We start from the raw sequence: 21,803 nt of genomic DNA on the forward strand, positions 1-21,803 counted from the left end.
GCATAAAAGAAGGCCTAACCTGGAAGGTCCTTTTTATCTAGCGCTGTTCTCTCACTTCCCCAGCATCGGAGAAACCCCCGCTAGATCAGAAGAGAGAAAGGATGTGTAGAAAGGACAAATGGTCCAGTCCTGCAGCTTGTTCTGAGAATTTGCTGCTTTTCATACTTTTGTCGCCACCACACCTAGCCCTGTGGACATCCTGGTGCTTAAAACTCTGTGCCAAATGTAGGCTCAGCTCCTGCTATTGGCCTTTCTCAGGCCAGGTAGTTCAAAAAGAGTTCACTTTTTTTTTTTAAAGGCAAAATTTAAACAGTGTATGTGAAATGCAAGGAGCAAAAAGTCAGTTACTAAGTCTCACAGTACAGGGCCTTGGTCCACTTTCCCTGCCTCCATTTCTTCAAAGACCAACTGTGAAAAGCATCTTCCTTCCTACCATGCTTGATGTTGCATGGGCATCTTGCTTCCTTTTGGGGCTACGACCAGAGAACCAGGTATGAGACTCCTGGAAGTCTTCTCCCATCTCCACCCTTACCAGAGGTCTTCAGGTTTATAGTTGTACTCTGCCTCACTTGGCTGGACAGGCATTTGATGGGAGATGAGTGCATCCTCTTCACTTCATTGTTTGCTTTGGCCTCTCCCTTGGAACCTGAGGAGAGAACTTTACCAGAACTGTTCCATGACCCAAAGCATTAGCTCATCAAGGGATTTATGAGTGCTGTTTAGAAACATCCTCCAATCAGGGGCATTTTATTTTTTCATTTTTTAATAGCTATAATTTAACACTTTATTCCAGTTTAGTCCTTTTCAATGAACTTTCTATGAACTTGTTTATATTTTAATAGAAGCCATGAATCAAGTATTTAGAATCACTTTTGGTTACAAAAAAGTTGACAGAAACTTCATTAGAATTTAACATAATTTACAAATGTCCTAAGAATTCTTAAGCCACATAATATTTTAAGTGGAAAAACACTAATTTTAAAAGTTTGGTACTGTTTCTGTGGTTTATATGTATTAACTGGTCTCTTTATAGGAAACTGAACCAAAAAAAGCAAAAGCTAATCACCTTTTAACAAAAATGGTATACAGCACTTCCAAGTATCAAAGATATCATTTAGTGGTTAACTGCCCGGTACAAAATACTAAATAAAATACATTTTCTGGATTGTTTTCCACTTGCAACCACTCTGTTATCCAAAATAAGGATTTCCAATAAATAAAACCTGCAGTGCAATTTACTTAATGTAGACCATTCCATTTCCCCCATTAGTAACTAAATTTTCTCCCCCAATACCCCCACACCTCCACTGTGGCTCCATGGTATTAAAAACATTAAGTAACTGAGATTTATGCTTGAGATCAAGACATCATTTGACTAATTTCAAATGATGTACAGCTCCTCATGTAAAAATGTTTTGTGGTCACAATTGCCTCAAAAAGTAATTATATTCAAATAACTGGACGTATTATGCCTTAGCAATTACAAACCATGATTTTGACACTTGGCAATTTATAAATTAAGCAGATGTGAAATGCTAAAAGATATGAACAGCTGTTCTTCTGTTTAAGTGTCAACTGTTTAAGAGTGCTGCAAAACTCAGATAATGACTTTATTTTTTTAGTTAGCATAACCAGCCCATGGTACAGCATGCTAAGTCATAAAGTACAAACCCAAGGAAGGTAATCCCTTTACTAAGTTATAAAACTTTTGGTAAACCAATACAGTACTCTTTAAAAATACAATAAAATACTTTTGTTGGAGTCATATATTACTTCAGTGATAATTTTCACTCCAAAAATATCATTTAAGTAACAAATCAAATCACTGTGGTTTCTAGCAGAGCAAGTTATTTTCCACAAATTAATGTCTTTTACAATTACACAGTTTCTTCTTTTATTTTTATTTTTTGAAGATTCTTTTATTATTCTGGAATTTTGCTAGTGGCCCAGAGGTCATTGATCAATGGCCTCCCCTCCTCATCTATGGCCTAAGTGATTGATTTTTTTAAACACTTGCTAAGGTCAATTATTTCAATTACATTTCATCATATACAACTCAAAATATATTTGGCAGTGAACTAGGGAACAGAAAACTTGGACATTTTCATCTATTGGCGATCTCCCCCCCCCCCATTAACTTTATTGGTACATTTTAGGTATACAATACAGTTACATTCATCATTGGGATCTTGTACCATTACATGAGTCTCTTGGTTCTTATTTTTTTTCCTCTTCCCTTGTGCTCCCTTCATCCCCTCCACCCTTCCCTATTTGCAAAGACCTTGTTTCCATTTTTTTCCTCTTCTTATATTTTTTCCTTTTCCTTTTTTCCCTTCCCCTACCCCTCCCAATTCCCCTGCTCTTTTAGACCTTTTCTTCCTGTTACACAATATCAGTTATACATTTTTTAAAGTTACAATATTAAGATCTAGGAGACATTACCACAGATTTTACAGAATTTGAAAGGATATAGAAAGCATATTACAAAAATCTTGTTTGAAATAAGTTTGACAACTTCGAGGAAGTATCTTGGAAGACAAATTAATGAAACTAACTCTGGAGAAAATATAAAATTTGAATAGCACCTATTAAATAAAGTATGTTCCTAGCTTGAAAACCTACCTATATGACAACAGCAGGCTCATAAACATTTTAACTGATAAATTTTATCAAACAATTAAAGCAGAGAAAAGAAGGAACACTTCTCCCCTCATTTTAGGAACTCAACATTGTGCTAATCCTAAAACTGGATAAAGATAATAGAAGAAAAAAGTATGAACATAGATAGAAATTTGTTTAACAAAACAAACTATTGGAAGTCAGATCTGGCAGGATGTAGAAAGTGGTTTTGTTATAGGGATGGCAGTGTTGGTTCACCATTGGAAGATCAACCCCCAGAAGTCATCATTTTAACAGAGGAAAGGCAAAAGCCATATGATCCTGTCACTAGTTGGAGAAAGAGTATTGGGCTAAATTCTACAGCTGTTCATGGTAAAAGCTATCAGGAGACTAGAAGTAGAACAGAACCTTCTCAACAGATCAAAGACATGTATTCCATACTTCCAACAAAAACTGCTTCTATGAATGGAGACGATACAATGCTTTCTCCCTAAAGTGGGGAACAAGGGCATATATGCCTACTCTTCATCTGTCCATTAGACTTTGAAACATAGGTCTAAACCAAAATAGTCTGGCAATAAAATGACACAACTAGGATAGGATTGGCAAGGTAGAAGCAAAATCTTTATATGTAGACGAAATGATCATCTACAGAGAAAATACTAAGAAATCTCTAGGAGCCCCTAGAACTTGTACTTGAATTTAGCAGGATTAGAAAACACAAGGTATATATAAAAATTCAGGTCTGTGTATACTTGCTATAAATGAAGAATTGGATATTGAAATTTAAAAGTTATGTAGGAGTACAAAGGACCTAGAAAAGTTAAAAAAAAACAGTGTTGGAAGATGTTTAGTACCTAATTTTAAGACTTCATCTAAAGCTACAGTAATCAAGGCAGTGTTGGTGTAAGGAAAGACATATAGATCATTTGAATAAAACAGAGAATCTAGAAATAGAACCACACATATATGGTCCACTGAGTTTTGAAAGATTATTTAACATTAGCATTTTATAGAATATAAACTCGATTCAAGAGCCGAGGAAGAGATAGTGTCTTCAGCAAATGGCACTAGAACACCTGGTATCCATATATAAAAAATTAACCTCAACCCTTTTTTTCCATACATGAAAATAACTTGAAGGGATCTATGAACCTAAATAAGAAAGCCTAAAAGTGTAAAACTTTAAGAAGAAATTATAAGGGAAAATATTTATGAATTCAGGGTAGGCAAGAACTACCTAGGATACAAAAGCCATGATGTATAAAAGAAAAAAATTGATGAGATTCCTTCAAAATTTAGAACTTTAAATGATATCATTAAAATGAAAAGTAGTCCTTAAACAGACCATATTTACAATGCATATAACCTATGACCAGAATATGTAAAGAATTCTTAGAGCTCATTAATAGACAACCCAATTAAAATGTAGACATAAGAAGATGATGAATAGCCAGTGTAGCACAAGGAATGGTGTGCAATTCTAGAATCAGAAAAATACTAATCCATACAATAATAAGATTGACTTATACACTAATTAGGGGGATGAAGTCAAAAGTTTTAAAAGCCTTGTCATGACTTTTTCTTTTTGTTGGATTCTCCCCCTTTGCATTTAATTTGTCACGCCCAGTGGATTCATTCTGCTGGGTTTCCTGGGGTTGTGATCCTCATTGTCTTTTCCTAGGGTATTGTCTAAAATGTTTTGGAGTGCCGGTTTGGTATTCATGAAGTTCCTGAGGTGCTCTTTATCATGAAAGCATCTTATTTCTCCATCAATTTTGAAAGATCGTTTTGCAGGGTACATCAGTCTGGGTTGGAAGCTGTTTTCCTTTAGGGCTTGAAATACATCACTTCAAGCTCTTCTTTGCCTTGAGGGTTTGCATTGAGAAGTCTGCTGTGATTCTGATGGGCTTTCCTTTGTATGTGATTTGTTTCTTTTCTCTCGCTGCTTATAGAATTTTATTCTTCTGTTGGATTTCTGGAATCCTAACTATTATATGCCTATGTGTAGATTTTTTTTGGTTATAGCTAGCTGGAGTCCTATATGCCTCACTTATCTGTATGTCAAGTTCTTTTCCCCTCCTTGGGAAGTTTTCTGCCATCACTTCTGTGAACATTTTTTAATGTCATCTGCACTCTCTCCTGTTTCTTTGTTGACTCCAGTCAGTCTTATGTTATTCTTCTTTGCATCGTCTAGCAGCTGCTGGATTGATTTCTCATGTTCCCTTACAATTTTAAAGCAATTTTTCTTTTCCTCCTCACTAATTGCAATCTTATCTTCTATATGTGAAATTGTATCCTCACATTGGTTCATTCTGCTGCAGAGACTTTCGGTGGAGTTTTCAATCTCTTGGAAATCTGTTTGTATCTGTTTTATGGATTCCATTTGTTTCCTATGTTGGGATTCCATCATGTTCCTCAGATCCTCTATTTTTTTATCTGTGTCCTCTCTAGATTTATTAATCATGTCTTGCACCATGAGCAAAATCTTTGCTGTTATCTGAGTAATTATTTCTGATTTCATTTTTCCCAGATCCTCTTTTTTTTTTTTTTTGGTACTGAGGATTGAACTCGGGTCCTTGCGCTTGCGCAGCAGGCGGCAAAACCACTGAGCCAAATCCCCGGCCCACCCAGATCCTCTTTTGTTGCCAGTTCAAAGAGTCCAGGTGGTTGAGTATCAGAGTGTTCCATCTCGTTTCCCTTTGGGGTTGCTGTAGGTGATCTGGAAGTCTGTTTTTGAGGCTTGTTTATGTGTCTTCTCATTTCTGCAGGGGGCGGCGGGTGCTTCTGGTGCCCACGCGGCTCAACTTCTGTGCCCTAGGAGTTTGGGATGGCAGCAGGGGAGCTTCCTTCTGGGTGCTGGGACCAGCTGAGCTTCACTGCCCTAGGAGCCACAGTTTCTTCTTTTAAAAGGAGTTCCTCAGGCATAGTTCTAGTTAGCAGCAGCAGCAGCAGCAGCGCAACTGTGTGTATGTAAGGGGCGGCTCTGCTTTGTTCTGGGGTTGGTCCACAGCCAGGTGAAGTCCCAATGCCCAAAAAGCTTTAACACTCTACCTTAAGAAGACTCACTGTCAATACCAATTTTTTCCAAGTACTTTTTAAAAAATGGTTACATTTTCACATAAATACTGGAACCCTAACCATTAGTCATTTCAAGTCATACTAACATCAGATGATCCCTCTGATTTAAACCCCTGTATCTTTGTTTTGATGAAAATCACATAGCCTCACTCTAGCTTATCAAAAAAAATTCTACCTAAAATATAGTTGTGTTTTTTAGATAACAAATAAATATACTGTCAGCTTGGAGAGACCTGGGGGACCTGGTGCTGTATATCAACTTTCCTTATCATTTCTTCTCTACAAATGCGGCCACCACCATTGGTGTCCTTATGCTTCCTCTTGCTGAAGCTCCCAATTCTTCAGTCTCAGCATTTAATTCATGTATTACCAGCCTGGGGATTTAGCTCAGTGGTTACACCGCCTGTCTCGCAACCACAAGGACCTGAGTTCCATCCCCGGTACCAAAAAAAGAGAAGCAATTGCATCTATCATGCAATAAGCTAGCAGATCTCTTGATCTTCTTAAGTACACATAGCAATAATTCATCTATTACCCATTCCATTGCTTCTTGGCCTTTATTAGCATTGGAAGATATCGTGCTTGCCGTCAGTCCTTCAGGGTAACTGCTGAGGCTGACTCCTTTCACCATGATTATGGCTTCTTGAGTCAAAACAGTTTTTTCTGGGTCCTGAGGATGTGGTTTGTATATAAGTCTCTCATCTACTGAAACCATATTTGTAAATGAAATATTAGTAGATATAAGTTCCATTGTTTTCTCTACAGGATCAACTACAGAATGTTCTTGAACATATGTTTTGGTTCTTGCTGCACCAATGATAGACTTCACAATGGAAGGCAGTCCCCACTCTGTGCTGAGAAGTCTGTGGCTGTGCAGCTTTCCAGAGGGATCTATATGTCTGTCCAGCACATCAACTCCAACCACACTCTGGTTCATAGGGTTTGGGTATTTCTGCATCGCAGCTGTTGTTACAGTTTCCCAGGGGTGGTCAAATACGTGCTCCAAAGTCCAGATCTTCATGGTGCCAGTGGCCTGCTCGATGTTCACCTGGCACTAAGGGACAAGGAGGCACAAGGGTGGCTGCATAGGCCCCGCCCCACAGCCTAGAGGCATTTTAAATTTGACAAAAGGAGGAAGTCCTTAAGTTGTCTGGACCTGGACATGGATGAGTACTGCTGATATCTTGCTAATTTACCTGTGAGAATGAGCAAAATTACCTATATGAGTTCGAGATTAATGGCTCATAATTCTCCTCTTAAAATGTATTCACTGGCTCATAAGTTATTGCCTATATGCATCCTCCTTGTGACACCCTTGAACTCCTGGCCTCAAGTGATCTGAGTAGCTGGGACTACAGGCATGCTGCACTGTGCCATGCTTACTGCCCTCCTTTAAACACTTTTAATAATGACACAGACCCTGTAGCTTTTCTTATCCTTGCTGATGTTTGGAGAGGAATGAAGCCTATCCTGAAAAGTTTTTCTCAGAGTTTTTGCCATTATGAAACTCAAATACACTGTGACATGAAATCCTAAGAGAAATAACATCTAGAGGCCTTCTGTATGAATTTAAAGGACTTCTAGCCAGGCATAGTGGCACATGCCTGTATTCCTAGCCCTTGGGAGGTAGAGGCAGAAACATGGCAAGTTAGAGCCCAGCCTGGGCAATTTAGTGAGCCCCTGTTTCAAAATAGAAATAAAAAGGGCTGGGGATGTAACTCAGTGCCAAGTGCCACAAAACAAAAACCTTGTAATCGCTTCAACACCAAGAAATTCAGGTCCTTTGGTTTGGAGACCAGCCTTCATATTGTGGCCTAGAAATGGTATCATGGGGACAGTGAGAGGGGAAAATATTTGACCGTACAAATTGTACCATATTTAACTATCTTACATCATGTGCTCTGGCCATTTACACCAGACCCCAGGATAGCTCCACTAGCCAGGTGAAATATTCATGGAACATATCACCTCATTTCCTATGATGCCCAACTTAGGTGTCATTGTTCATGGTGCTTTGGAGAACAATATGAACAAAATATAGTCTGAGTTTCTGAAACAAAAGGAACAGTATTGCTGAAGGATTTGCAAGTGATACAACTATAAGGAAAAACTAAGGAATAAAGGGAAAGAAAACTAGATAATTTGAGGTAAAGATAGCAAGGAAACAGGACTGGGAACAATACTATTAAGTCTACTAATTGAAATAGTGAGTTCGTAGGTATTTATTACTATGCATCATCAATTAAGTATCAAAAGTGGTTCTGCTGAAAATAGGATCTGACACTGAGCCAAATTAAAAGTTACAAATCCAAATAGAAAGCTTTGAGAGCACGGGTTATTTTGGATCCTCCATTTTTATTTTTCTTTTATGCGTGCAATTGCTGGTTGAGTGTATATTTGCAAAATTGCTCTTATTGAAAACAAAGGTTGAATGTTATGTTCACTTACCTCACAGTTTCCAAGATGGAATTTGGCATACCACAAGTACCCAACAAATGTTACTGAATTGGTTTAAATTCTACCGGGACGACTCTCCTCCTTCTCCTTCTCCTCCTATTTCCAGGCCATGGATCTTCTTCATCAGCAGCCACCTTTAGTATAATATTATCTTCTCTTGTGATTTTTGGCGAGGCTGTGGGCTTAGATAACCAGTGGAAAGCCCATCTGTTTCCTCTGGTGCTTGCCTAGATCTATGGAATGAGGAGCCCTTGTCAGGAGATAATGAAATGTTGCATTTCATTTCTTTTGTATTACACCTGCTTGCAGAGGCTTAGCTCAAGATGTTAATGTGGAGCAACAACAAAGCAACACTGATGAATGTGAAAGCTGATAAGACAGGCTTGTTTTTGAATATCTTAATGTTATCTGTAATTTCGGCCATATATATATATTTCTGCCCTTGCCTTCCTATGTCAAAAGGCAATTTGCTTTTATTCATTCCTCCAGATAACTCACAAGGTTTTATTCACAATCTCATCAAGACCCATACATATTTGCTAATGGGGAGGAGGGCAAATGTGACTCTCCATCCTTCATCTGAGATTGAGCAGAGCAGGTGGTTTTCAAAAGTGATAGCAGTGAATCAGGGGAGAAAAACTAGGTCTGTTTGGTTTCAGTCTTATCCCCTTTAGAAAAGAAAATAATATCATAGATTTCATCTGAAGATTCTGATCCTCAGGCAACAAATACAGACCATTTTGTAACTGTCTGAGTGAATATTGAGACCAGTATCTGATATGGGGAGGAAGAGACTCATCCATACACAGTAGTCTTTTGACCTTGAGATTTTCAGTGGTTCATTTGTTTTGTGAATAAACATTAAAGAGGTTTTAGTACATTGAAAAGAGATGAATTGTTTTACTTCATCTCATCAGATTTAATCACATTTTAAATTTGCATTTATTCCCTAAGGAGGGCTAATGTTTATTTGTGAAACAAGGAAAATGAATGTCTCCTCAGCCAGAAACTGTTTCTTTGCTATCAATCTGCTTGTTCTTTTAATTGTAACTTTACCACGTGTATGACCACAACAAATTTCACACACCAAGCTGGTGGCAGTGCTTTTAAAATGGGATAGATTGTTATGACCAGCATGATGAATTTTGTTTCTTTCAGAATTGCTGCTTTGGGGAGAGGTATGAGAAAGCTATAGCTCACCATCACCTCATCTGAAGCTGACTTGAAATGAACTTCAGATCTGATGTCCATTCTTTTGATTGCTTTCTATGGTGGCAATGTCATTATGCTTAGAAACCTTTCTCTTGTAGAGGCTTTGTCTTTTAGAAATAACCAAACGTTTAGGGGAAAAAAACCTGGATGAGGTAGAGATTTACTGACTTACTGGTATTAAAAATAATGTTGATTTCCAGATATGGTTACCAGTGTTGTGTGGTTGTTCACAAGCTGTTGTCCTCTGGAGTTAGTTGAGCTTTGAATGTTCTCAGTGATCAGTAAAAACACAGTAGAGGCTCTGAGCCTGTCAGGAAAATACTCCTTTGGATGTGGCAGTTCTGGTCTGTTTGATTAAAAATTTAAAGAATTTCTGGGCGTGGTGATGCATTCCCGTAATCCCAGCGCTCAGGAGGTTGAGGCAGGAGGATTGTCCTGAGTTCAAGGCTAGAGCCTGGACTGGATAATGAGTTCAAAGCTACATAGTGGGCTGAATGGTGAGACTATCTCTAAAAAAAACCAAAAAAAAAAAATAGACTCATATAGAATTTTGTTAAATTGATTTATAGTCCACTTAAATTATATATATGTTAATACAATTAAATGTATGTTAATACAATTAATGCATGGACACATAGTTACCTCCATTATGACAAGTATAATAGCATTAATATCTATTGATTTAAAAATCAAATTTGAAAGCCTATTCCACCTAATTTTCTAAAATGCTCTTTTGAAAATGGAAGGATGGTCTTTGTGTTCTGTTCCTGCTGTGTCAGACAGGATGGTAGGTACTGAATATAAGTAAAGGAAAGAGAAGAAAGGGCACAGAGCATCATTATTTATGGTTGGTAGAAGGTGGAAACCACCTCAGTGTTCATTATAAGGGTGAACACATGACAAGATGTGGTATATCCATACACTGGAATACATTCAGCCTTAAATGAAATTGACACAGGATGCAACATGAATGAACCTTGAGGGCATTTTACTAAGTGAAATAAGCCAGTTAAAAAAGTACACATTTGTGATTCCACACAATATATGATGTGCCTAGATTAGTCAAATTCACAAAGACAAAGTACAAGGTAATTGCTGAGACAATAGTGGGTTTTTTTTGAGGTTCAGGATTTGTTTTGTTAGATAACAATGAAGTTTTGGCTGTAGATATGGGTTGTACAACAATATGAATGCCACTGATCTGTACACTTAAAAATAGTTATGATGCTAAGTTTTGCTTTGTATTTTACCACAATTTAAAAAACATCCTGAGCTCTGAAGTTGAAGAGGGAGGGAAGAAAAAACACAATAGAGGTTAGTATCACAATCTTGCGGTGTGCCTAGACCAGGGTTCAGAGTACTGTACTAGTTCTTCAGCTTTCCAAGGGTATAGCCTTAGGGTTAACTTCCTGGCTTCAGTTATCTATGAGAGGAGTAGGAATCTTAATACAACCCTCAGAGGCTTTTTGATGAGATACCATAACAGATAAACTGTCTTAGTTGCTGATAATTATGTCTATAGAAGATCTTGTTCTTGGTGAAGCCACAAGGCAGTGTGAGGTGAGAGCCTGAAGATTAGGAAAAGGAGTTCTGGGTGCTGATTCATTGTCTGTCAGCTGGCCATCCTTGATTTGGGTCCTTTACCCTAGCAAAATACTGGCACTGATGGAGAAACTCTGATGTTAGACAATGTTTTTCTTCTTTCAGTTGTGGAGTGATAACAAAAGGGGTTCTCAGGTTCTGGTTTTGAGACCCACATGTCACTTTAGATCCTCTTCTCTGAATCTCCAGGCCTAACTCTTGTGCAGTTCTTGGTTATGGGCTTCCCCAGTTTGTACAGAGAAGAGCATCTCTTGTTGATACCATGAGATGGGACAACTGTATTTATCCTGGGACTTGGTGTACTTGGGTATTCTGGGTGCAAGCCCTCTTCAAGTTATAGGTTCTATTCTAAGGATGCTTTAGGCATTAAGGGAGATGGAACTTTCTTGGGATCCTGGCTTAGCTGGCCTGAACAACCTGGTCTAATGAGCTAGAAAGTATCAGGGGACTGGAAAGATGCTCAAAATTGTTGTGGCTTTGAGGACCAGATTATCTTGTCAGCAGCAGGGGTGCATTTCTTTTCATGCTAATGGCATCAACAAGACTCAATTCCTCTTGGCCTCAGCTCTTTTTCCTGTCTCTTCACCTCTGGATTAAATACCCTTTCTGAATCTCCAGTTCCAGTGTACATTGGCTCCACAAGCAATGTTGTCCCTGTCATAGATGCCCAAAGCTCTAAAGCTTTTGTAGGATGCAGCCTTTTGATTGACTGCTCCCGGACAGATTTCTACCCCTGGTCCAGGTAGCTTGGCCCCTTTGACCCAAGGAACTTGCCAAGATGGTACAGATGGAAACCATGTACTTCTATCAAGAGAAATATGGATGTTGCAGGCACCAGAGCCATGGGTTTCCTATTTTAGATGCATCAGAATTACTCAGAGAAATGATGAAAATATAGTTATTGTATTTCATCCCATAGAATAGGATTTAGGATATTTGTCCTGGGCCTAGTTTCATTTCTTATGGTTATTTATGGAACTTGCATCCTTCTGCCTTCCTTTTAAGTCTGGTTTCTATCTCAGTTTTTGCTCTAGATTCTTGTGGTAGTTTCCATGTCTAGGAGGGCTGAAATCCATTATTGCCCCCTCAAACTGATGTTGGAAAGTGGGCCTTAACATTTGTTAGTACAAAGACTCTGATCTTTTTTTCTTCTTGGATTTTGTCCATCTCCTCTTCTAAAAGCATTCTGAGTCTTCACCTTTTCCTCCAATTGCATCCTCTACTTCCTCCCTCCTCTCTCACCTCACATTCCTTAACCTTCTCTAATCCATTCTTAATAAAGGCTCTGGGGATCATTCACTGTACAGTATTAATATCCCTGAAATCTGACTGGCAGTATGTAACCAAATCCCACTCAGCATGTTGCTGGGGTTACACAACACTCAGTAATGTGTGGAGCTCTCACGGGGACAGGTGCTGAGGGCATCAGTCTGAATGGTGCTCAGGTTGCAGTGTGAACCACTCAGAAATCAGAAACTGCCTAAATGCTGGATAAAGAATCATGATGTGTCTGAGTGGTAAATAACATCCAAAGCCCTGGAATGTAGCTTGTATCTAAAGCTATGTAACCAAGTACAGTACCAACCAAACTTTTAAGGGTACTATTTTCCACTTTATGTTATGCAATAAACTCTTGCCTTAACACTGGCATTTAAAATCTCACCTTATGCTTTTTGTGCTTTGCCAGTGGTCATACTTCTCTGATGAGCTTTGTTTATTATGCGCCTGAAGTTCTTCCTGTTAACTTGCTGTGTAAGGCACTTACCCAAAGAAATTGCATCTTTTTTACATAATTACTCACCGTGGGAAACATTGGTTAGTAGCTGAGCTAGTTCATGGCACAGAGCCAGAGAAGTTTGATAGTTTTTAGTACTATGCTTTCTGATCTAACAGGGCATTATACAGGAGGAAATGCTGCCAATTTTACTTTGTACAGTTTGGGCTGTGAACTTGGTGATGTCCTGAGGTGAGTCTGAAGCTCTGTTTTGCAGAGATGTCTTTTCAGCTAATATGTGCCAGAATTACTATTTCCCCGACAGCTGACATATCTTCTGTGCCCAGCCTGGATGAATTGGGTAATGTTGTATGACACACAGATTTGAGAATCTTCTTGATACCAAGCATAACATTGGGTACAAAAGAGGAATAAGATGTAATCCTTAGTAGTGAGGTGATGGTATACTAAGTTCCATCCAGGAGGAATGTATGAAGGAGGTGTCTTACCAATATTGTTGCCCTTTGAAAATGTCAAGGGTGGGATGTACCTGTGTAGTGGGGAGTTCCTGAGGTTCCTTGGGGTCATGGGAGCTCTCAGATAGTGGGCTGGAAGCTCACCTGTTGCTATTTTCTTGAATGGCCTAGCGTACCTCCCCCTTGCTCATCTGTCCCTCAGCATGCCCTTCTTTCTCTTACCTTGAATGTTTGGGGAGGATGGGGCTCTCTGTGTTGAACCAGTTTAGTGGCTGCTGGTGGAGATCACATCAGCAGGGCTCTTTCAGCCTTCAGAGCTATTAAAAAGAACCCACTAGGGTAGAATCCCCATTTTAGCCTGAAAAATTGCTCAAGGCTACCTGTAAGAGATGGATTTTGGGGAAACAGCTTGATTGGATGGAGTGAGCCAGGACTCAGAGCTTTGTGTAGCTTTTCGAGACTGAGAAAATATTATGTAACATCTAAGAGTAATTCCCACAGATTACTATGCCTTCTGTGGAAGAAAGCAAAGATGAGCATGCACTCCAAATGCAAATGTAAAAGAAGTTTTTAAGCTGTTGTATTATAAGAGTCTGTTCCCCTCTTTCAAAAAATGAGCTCTTCTAGAATAGTAATATTCAAAATATAGAAGAGTCTATTTGTATAGGTCCTTTCAGGGCTGCTTCTGATACATTGGGGTACACTTTTCATCTTACCACGTAGTCCTTGACTGGATTAACTAGAGCTTATTCTTGAGAGCAAAATTGACTTAAGGCCAACATTTTTTTGAAGGTGGGCTTGTTTCCATAGAATAATTGATTTTGATTTATATAATTAATTTTTTTGTTTTGACATTATGTGGGTTTTTTTTTTGTGTGTGATGGTATTAGGAACTGAACTCAGGGCCTAGTTCATGCTAGACAAGTGCTATACTACTGAATTACATCCTCAGGTCTTTTTATTTTATATTGAGATATAGGGTCGTGCTGAGTTGCCCAAACCAGCCTCGAACTCATGATTCTCCTGCTTCAGTTTTCTGAGCGCTGGAATTACAAGTGTGTGGCACCATGCCTTGCCTTTGTGTTGTTTTGAGCAGAGGTGCCATATGAAGTCTTTCAAAAGTCAGTGTTCATTATTTTCCTCATAAAATTATATTGTTCATCTTCGATGCCCGAGTGCCAGCTATCATCTGTGTGATTCTGGTGCTAACTTAAGACAACTTTAAGCCTAATCAAAGGGGCTGGGGATGTAGCTAAGTGGTAGAACTCTTGCCGAGAGTTTGATCTCCAGCACTGGAATGAATGAATGAATGAACAAATGAATGAATGTTTGTAATCAGAAACATACAGGCAGGAAAATGATGCCAATATTTTTTTCCCCTGAGATGATAAATGATCCTCAAGAGTGCACGTTTGTCTTATGGGCATAAAAGCAGTTGCTTTAAATTGTTAGACTTTAGAAAAGGATAGTACTATTGATTTTATGTACTATAGTCAGATTCTTATCACATTAACCTCTTTATGACCTTTATTTTATTATCAAGAAAAGGATTCACAAAAGTGAGACTATAGAATGGAAGTTTTACAAAGTTCCTTGGCTTAGCACTGATCAGTGCTAGATTTTGGCTGTCAAGAAATATAGGCCTGGATCAGAGACCAGGCATGGAAGGGAGGCTAAACTTTGAAGACCCCAAGAAAACAGATATCCTTTGAAGAAGACTGAAGTAACAGTGACATTACAACTTTGGTAAATCTGGCTCATCAGTGTATTTACATTTCAGGTAAGCAGCTTTATGTGCAAGGTGAGCACAAAAAGCCCCAAGAAACACATGAACTGAAAAACCAAGAATAACTCTAGTTGTATGAACAATCAACCTTAGTGAAGGTGCAGGTGACATGGGAGGAGGAAATCTATTTCCTTAGTTCAGAGCCCCTGGAAGTGGGGTCATCTCACTGTGATGATGGGGGCAGGTATAAGGGATTTTAAGGGTAATTTTGGTGCTGCATAGCTTTTGCTTTGTTATTGACTTTAGAATTGAGCCCAGGGAGGGAGAGGGGGAGAAGGGGAAGGGGACATAAAAAGAATTAAGATGAGTTATATATGTGTACCAGCTCCCTGCGATGAATGTAATCATTATGTACTACAGATATACTAATAAAAATTTTAAAAAGGATCAAGCTCATTCCTTTTCAATAAGATGTGATTCCACTGTAATGTGTTTTGATCTCAGTGACATATTTTAAGGAGACCTCAATAAATAGAGCTCATCCAGAGGTAGATGCCTGGAACAGCAAGTACCTGGATACTATAGCATGTGAAGAACAGCTAGGGGATCCAGGACTTATTGTCCAGGGAAAACATGTGATCTTGAAATACTGCAGTGCTGTCATGTGAAGCTTGTGTTCCCCCTCTGATTTTGTCCAAAGAGCAAGATGAAGAGTGGATATATTGTATGTTGCAGAGAAGTAGATTTAACTTAGTGCAGGAGCATGTGGTTACTTGGACCACTCCCCTCCAGATGTGGAGGGCAGCCTTATGTGGAAATGAGGGCATCATTTCTGCAGGTGTCAGCACTGTCCAGCAAAGATGCCGTGGGGAGTGCCTTTCAATAGGAGTCTGACCCCTGTGACCTTGAAACTTCTTGTCTACTTGAAAGGTGGCTAGAAACAACTGTTTATCAGGAAGAAACATAAGATGAAGATAAAAAGAGTAACTTCAAATCGTGAAAGAAGGGCAGAGTAAACCATTTTGTTCTTGAGATCCTATTTATCCATAGAAGTAAAGAAACTGCATTTATATGGTTTTTGTTTCTCAGAGAAATGTTTCCAGCTTGAATTTGAGAATGGAAATAATATTGGTTCAGTATAAAAACAGTTTAAAATGTGCTTTAGTTCCATGTTGTGGATATTTAGTGCTAAGGTACAAAAGGCAACTGGAAGGATCACCTGTTATCCTTTTTAGAATGAAGCCTCATGGGTTGTGGTTTAGCTGCAGACAGGAAAGGGATGAGAATGAATGAAGGGACTTAGAGGAAGGCTGAGGGTAGTGGAGGAGAGTGAAAGTGAAGGGGGAGTTGCCTAGTGTGGAGGCTATATCTGGCAAAGCTGGTGCTTCATGGACCTTCTTACACAGAAATGATGCTCAGGTTCTAACTACAGAAGTGAAGTTTATCAAATTTTGTGAGGCCAACTAGGATTTGCTTTACCTTTTTTAGATGTCAGTTCCCCATCCTTCCCTAGAAGCTAGTGATTTAGCTCTAGTTTTGAACATTCCAATAGTGATGGATCTGCGATGTACTGATGTCCTGGCATAGCTGGCTGCTTTTTGTCTCTTCCAGATAGCACTGTGCTTGTCACTTGATCAGCACCCTGACATGGGGTGTGTTCTTCTAGGAATAGGGCCTTATGGCTTAGGTCAGATACCTTTTTGAAGATGCAGGATGTCAGCATTAGGCATCCTGTAGCATGCTAGGTAAAGCATTTGTATAATTAAATTTTTAAAAATCTCTACTTTGTGCATGCACATCAATGTCTAAGTGTATATTACCATTCTACCCTAATCCCCTAACTATGGCCATGTGGGAAAGGAGAGGTAGCTTTGAATTCACAGGTGGCTTTTACATTTCTGCTTCAGAAACTATCAGCAATTTGTTTTAACAGTATCTTCTCACATATATACATTGTATACTTTCCAAATTGTGTTCCTATTTACTTGTCATTTTTCTTGTTCACAAGAGCTCCTGAGGGTAGGAAGGATTAAGAAGGAGCTAAGACCCTGCACTGTTAGGTGGCACACCCAAGGTCGCTGTGCACGGTGGACTGAATGGACTGGAAGTTGGGTTTCCAACCCATGTCATCTTGTGGTATTGTACCTAATTAGGGACTGTGGGCTGGTGGGGGAGGGAGGATCTATCTTCTGCATACTTGCTCCATGTATGTGTTTTCCTGAAGTCTTAGCAACTTATTCATGTCCAAAGGAGTCAAGTTCCTTGTTACTAGTTATATTACTGTGTTTTCTCAGTTTTTAGTATTTTACATCCATAACCATGGGAGCCAATTCCCATAATAAATTTCCTTTTATAGATTTATATCCTAGTGTTGTATTTATCCAGAGAACTCTGAGTAATGCATATTTTGGTCCTGAAAGTAAAAATCACCAATGTTAAGTCCAAAGGCCTTAGAACTAAGAGGTCCCATGTCAGAGGGCAGAAAAAGAGATGCTTAGCTCAATGAAAGAGAGTTTGCCCTTCTTCTGCCTTTTTATTCTGTTTTGGGCCCTCATTAGTTCAGATGATATCTGCTCTTTGTTGAGGGTGGATTTTGTTAACCTACTGATTCAAGTGCTAATCTCTCCTGGAAATACCCTCACAGACACATCCAGAAATGGTTTTACCAGCTCTCTAGTCCTCTTTTAATTCATTTAGGTTGACATAAAACATTAATCATTGCATTGACGCGTTATGGAAGGTGAAATGGTTCCATCTGAAAGTGTATACATTTTCAAAAATTGCTACCTCACTTATAAGATGCTTAGAAGTGAGTTTGTTTGTAGCTATTCCTGTTCTCCTCTCAGTTCTCACCATTTCACTGTCATGATCCAGTTGCTTAAGCCCCTGATCCAGGCAGTATCCTGGATTCCCTTCTCAACACCCACTCTGTCAGCAAGTACTGTTGCTGTGACTCCCAAACATAACCTGAAGCCTCTCACTTCTCTTCCTTCCCACTCTGCCCTTTTGAGCTCTCATGGTTTCTGGTCTGTTAATAGAAACTGTCTAACTTGTCCCCTGTCTCTTCCTTGGTCTCTTTCCTCTCTATTCTCCACAGTGGCTGGATCGGTCTTGAAAAGTATCAGTCAGATTCTGTCCCTCTTCTGCTCAAAACTGCCTGACTACTTTCCTTTTGCTTGTAGAATAAAATCCAAGCCTCTTATAGGGCTATCAAGGTCCTATGTAATCTGGCCCCTGCCTACCCTGGCTCATTAGTGTTCCTGTCTCTTGCACTTCATGCTCCTGCACTTGATACCAGCCACCTCCTTGTTCCCTAAATGTGGCAGGCCTCTTGCCTTCACCCTAGTCCTTCTACATGGGGATTGTCTCTCAAGTCTTTGCACTGGTGGCTTCTTGCCATTTGAGCTTCTGCTAAGGCCCCTCCTTTGGGAGCCCTTCTTTGCTGCCTTTAACTTACCTATAGCTGGCACTTCTGTGTGCTTGTCTTCTTCACCTAGATTCTGAGGCCCTTGAGAGCACTGAACTTGTTTATTGCTCAGTCTCCAGTTGTTAGAATATGTGGAGCACATAGAAGATGCTCAGTAAATATTTTTAAAATAAATTAATGATGTTATTATAGGCTGACTTTATAGAGTAGTGTGGCAATCGGTCAACTTCTCTAGATGATTTTACAGGTTTTTCAGTACCAGTGAAATAAACCCTACCTCACACTTTCACTGAGGGTGAGAGTCTTGCTTGGATTCTGAGCCTAGCCAAATCCATGGTTGACAGAGCTCACTGTGATGGGATGTCACTGTGTCAGGAATGTATTGGGAATTTCGATTTTCTAGGCCTTGAGGTCAGCATACTTTCTCTCTTCTGGACAGGCTGAAATGAGCCAGGCTGGCCGATATATTTGTACTCACCTCCTCTGTATTATGTTGAGGCTGTCCTGTCACAGCTTTGCTTTAATAAACACAGGCTCCCAGCAGTGGCTAGAATGAATCTACAATCTTTGTCTCGTTCTACAATTTTTGAATGACTTTAAGCAGCCATTCTGGTCCAACTCTTAGGTACCCATGCACGTTAGTGAAATGCATGATTGGGGGCAGGCTCCATTGCTACAGATCTAGTTCTGGATTTGCTGTTACTAAGGTGGTGCTTCTGGTTTTCTGCCTATGATCTTTGCTCCTTGTCTTACTTTTCTGTCATTGCTGGGACAAAATACTCAACTCCCAAAGTTAAAGAGAAAAAGGTTTATTTACCTCACAGTAGAGGTTTCAGTCCATAGTTGTCTGGCTCCACAGCAAGGTAGATGACAGATAGCCATCTCACAGGAGAAAGTTCATTGCAGGCAGAAGATAGCAAAGCAAGGAATGACCACAGCTCTTTCTATTCCGTATGTCTTATCCAGGCTACTTAGGGTGGGTAGCACTCACACCATTAATCCTAGTGCGCTTGATCCTAGCATTTCACCATGAATCAACCCCAGTGTCACACACTCTGGATCCAGCCACCTCTGAAAAAGGCCTACCTATGACCGCATGAGGCTTTGAGGGGACATCTAAACACAAGCCATAACACTCTTAGTTTGTTGTAAGGGTGAAATACATGGAATAGTGCTGAGCACTCACTAAGTGGCAACCATTTATGGTGGTTGGTTGTTTGGCTGGGATCGTGCACACTCCTATTTTAACATCTTGAAAAAAAAGGTGTCTCTACACAACCCCTCCTGTGCAGCCATGTGCCTTTGCTGAAACAACCTGAGAACCCACCAGGACTTCTTGGCACTTGAGCTACAAATGCCCTTCTGTCTAAGCCAGTGAAGCTTCCCTTGTAATCAGTTTATTCAATCAGTTTATTATCACTTTGTGATCCACTCTTTCCCATTGGGTGAGTCAGTCTGTTCATTATTTTCTGAAAATACTGTGAGTTTTCTGTGCCCAGACTGGACCTACTTGGAATAGTCTTTCCCTCTCAATTTCTAAGTTTATTCTCTCTCTCTTAAAACCAAAGTCAAATTATAGCTTTTGATAAATCCTTTCTACCTTGGGCTAAGGAAGTCTCTTCTTTGCATGCTGTAAATAAGGTTGATCCATTGCACGGTCTTGGGATTTGCTCACGTCCTCTCTTATGCCTCAGTACCTGTCACTGGCCTGCACTTCTATTTACCTCTTGGATGATTGCTTCACTTTTACATAATTGCCTTATCTCCTTGACTTCTCCATGAGGGCAGGAACCATGCCAAGTGCCTAGTACTGTGTCTTAAAAAACAGATGCTTGGTACTTGCAGATTTAATGAATAGGCTTGTATGGGGGTGGTGGGCAAGCATTTGAGATCCCGCCTCCTCTGTGGAGTTTTGAGGGCTTGGCAAATCCCAGCTGAGGGCATGTTAGCTGCAAGAAGAGTCTCAGGGAAGATGTGGGCTCACCATGGAGTGTTTTATAACTCTTCCCTTCTGAAACAGTTATGAACAACAAAGAAAGATGGAGGATGACATTGAATTTCTTGCACATTAATTATTCTAAGGCTGTATGAAATATGTGCATTTCTTTTGTTTACTCTTGTCTAGTCATTTAAAATGTAATTCTATGAAGGCAAGAAAAGAAATGTTAAAAACTGATGGTGTTATTAATGATATACTATGTGGTTTAGGAAAAAGAACACTGGATTGGGAGTCCTGCATCAGAGTTCTTGCTCCATTTAACATTTCCATTCTGTGAGACCTTGGGCAAGTGCCTTAATAGCCTTTGATTTTTTTGAGTGTGTTAAACGGAAACAATTGGATTTATTTCACAATACAGTTGAGAGTGCGAGTGAACTTAATATAGTAGTGAGAAGAAACTTCAAAGAGGAAGACATACTGGTCCAACCAGAAGTAGTATCATGGTAATAAGAATCAGTTGTGATTAGAAAGTGAACTACAGAAAGATGTCTGAGAAACAAAGTTGAATTATAAATGGACATTTGTTTACAGAAGTCACCTGTTCATTTGCCGATAATGTTCCGAAAGTTACTTGAGGTCCGGCCTGCAGCATCTTCCTCATAGTGGCAGCACTGTGTAAGTGGTGAGGCAGTAGACAGCCCACGTGACTCAGCATGTGCCGAACCAGGTGCTACTGTGCTGGCAGATCCTGAAGGACCAGCTCTTGTTTCTGGCCAGACCTCTTTTCTTTACTGCCCATTGCTGGGCAAACACACACTCTTATCATCTGCCCTCTTGTGACAAGTCAGAGATTTTCTATTAACTTTTTTGTTTTTCTATAGCAATAATGGTAAAAAATAAATAAATAAATAAATAAAAAGGTTATGATTGTCTTGGCTAACAGGAAACTGTCATGAACCGTCAATGAGTTTTCCTTCCATATAACATTTCAAGTGGATCAGTGGGCAAGTCTACAGCTCTGGTCTCATTTTTATGCTCTAGTCTCATTTTTGTGCTCTGTATTTATCAAAGGACTTCATCATCATGTCATATTCCAGGCAAGAAGAAGGTAGAAATGTGAAAAGCAAAAGCTGTCTTTTAGGAAATATGGTATTTTGAGGGCTGGGAGTGTAGCTTGTGGTAAAGTGTGTGCTTAGCATGTACCAGGTCTTGGGTTCCATCCCCAGAACCCCCCCAAAATTAGACAAAACAACCTTGTTTTATAACCATTTCAATCTTGTAGAAAAGTTGCAAGAATAATCTTAGAAGCTTCCATATACCTTGAGCTGCGTTTCAAGTTTTGCCAGTTTACTTGATAACATCCTTGACCATAAAGAATCCAATTCAGGATTACACATTTCACCTCCTTATCCTTTCTCTCTAGTCTTTTAGTCTGGAATGTTCAGTCTCTCTCTGACTTTTGTGACTCAGATAATTTTAAAGATTATAGTCTAATCACTGCTGAGTCATATTTTTGGCCAGTTGCTTTGATCATTGCAAGCTCTTGGGTG

At 39.5% G+C, this 21,803-nt stretch overlaps 2 protein-coding genes across 5 annotated transcripts in view; one reads left to right on the forward strand and one right to left on the reverse strand.

Moving 5' to 3' along the window:
* The window catches only part of Myo5b (myosin VB), a 385,932-nt gene that overhangs the window by 8,927 nt on the left and 355,202 nt on the right, over positions 1–21,803 (forward strand). The window lies entirely within an intron of this gene.
* Positions 5,969–9,874, reverse strand: LOC147830085 (PRELI domain containing protein 3B-like). Its single transcript, XM_087193009.1, has 2 exons — positions 6,237–9,874; positions 5,969–6,071 (listed from the first exon to the last, which is right to left on the reverse strand). Exons 1-2 carry the CDS (start codon positions 6,719–6,721, stop codon positions 5,969–5,971), a joined length of 588 nt encoding a protein of 195 aa, XP_087049135.1. The 5' UTR covers positions 6,722–9,874.

The sequence above is a fragment of the Heterocephalus glaber genome, unplaced genomic scaffold, assembly GCF_053883595.1.
Source record: "Heterocephalus glaber isolate CG9 unplaced genomic scaffold, H.glaber_assembly_v1.0 deba00000331, whole genome shotgun sequence".
NCBI classification, from domain to species: domain Eukaryota; kingdom Metazoa; phylum Chordata; class Mammalia; order Rodentia; family Bathyergidae; genus Heterocephalus; species Heterocephalus glaber.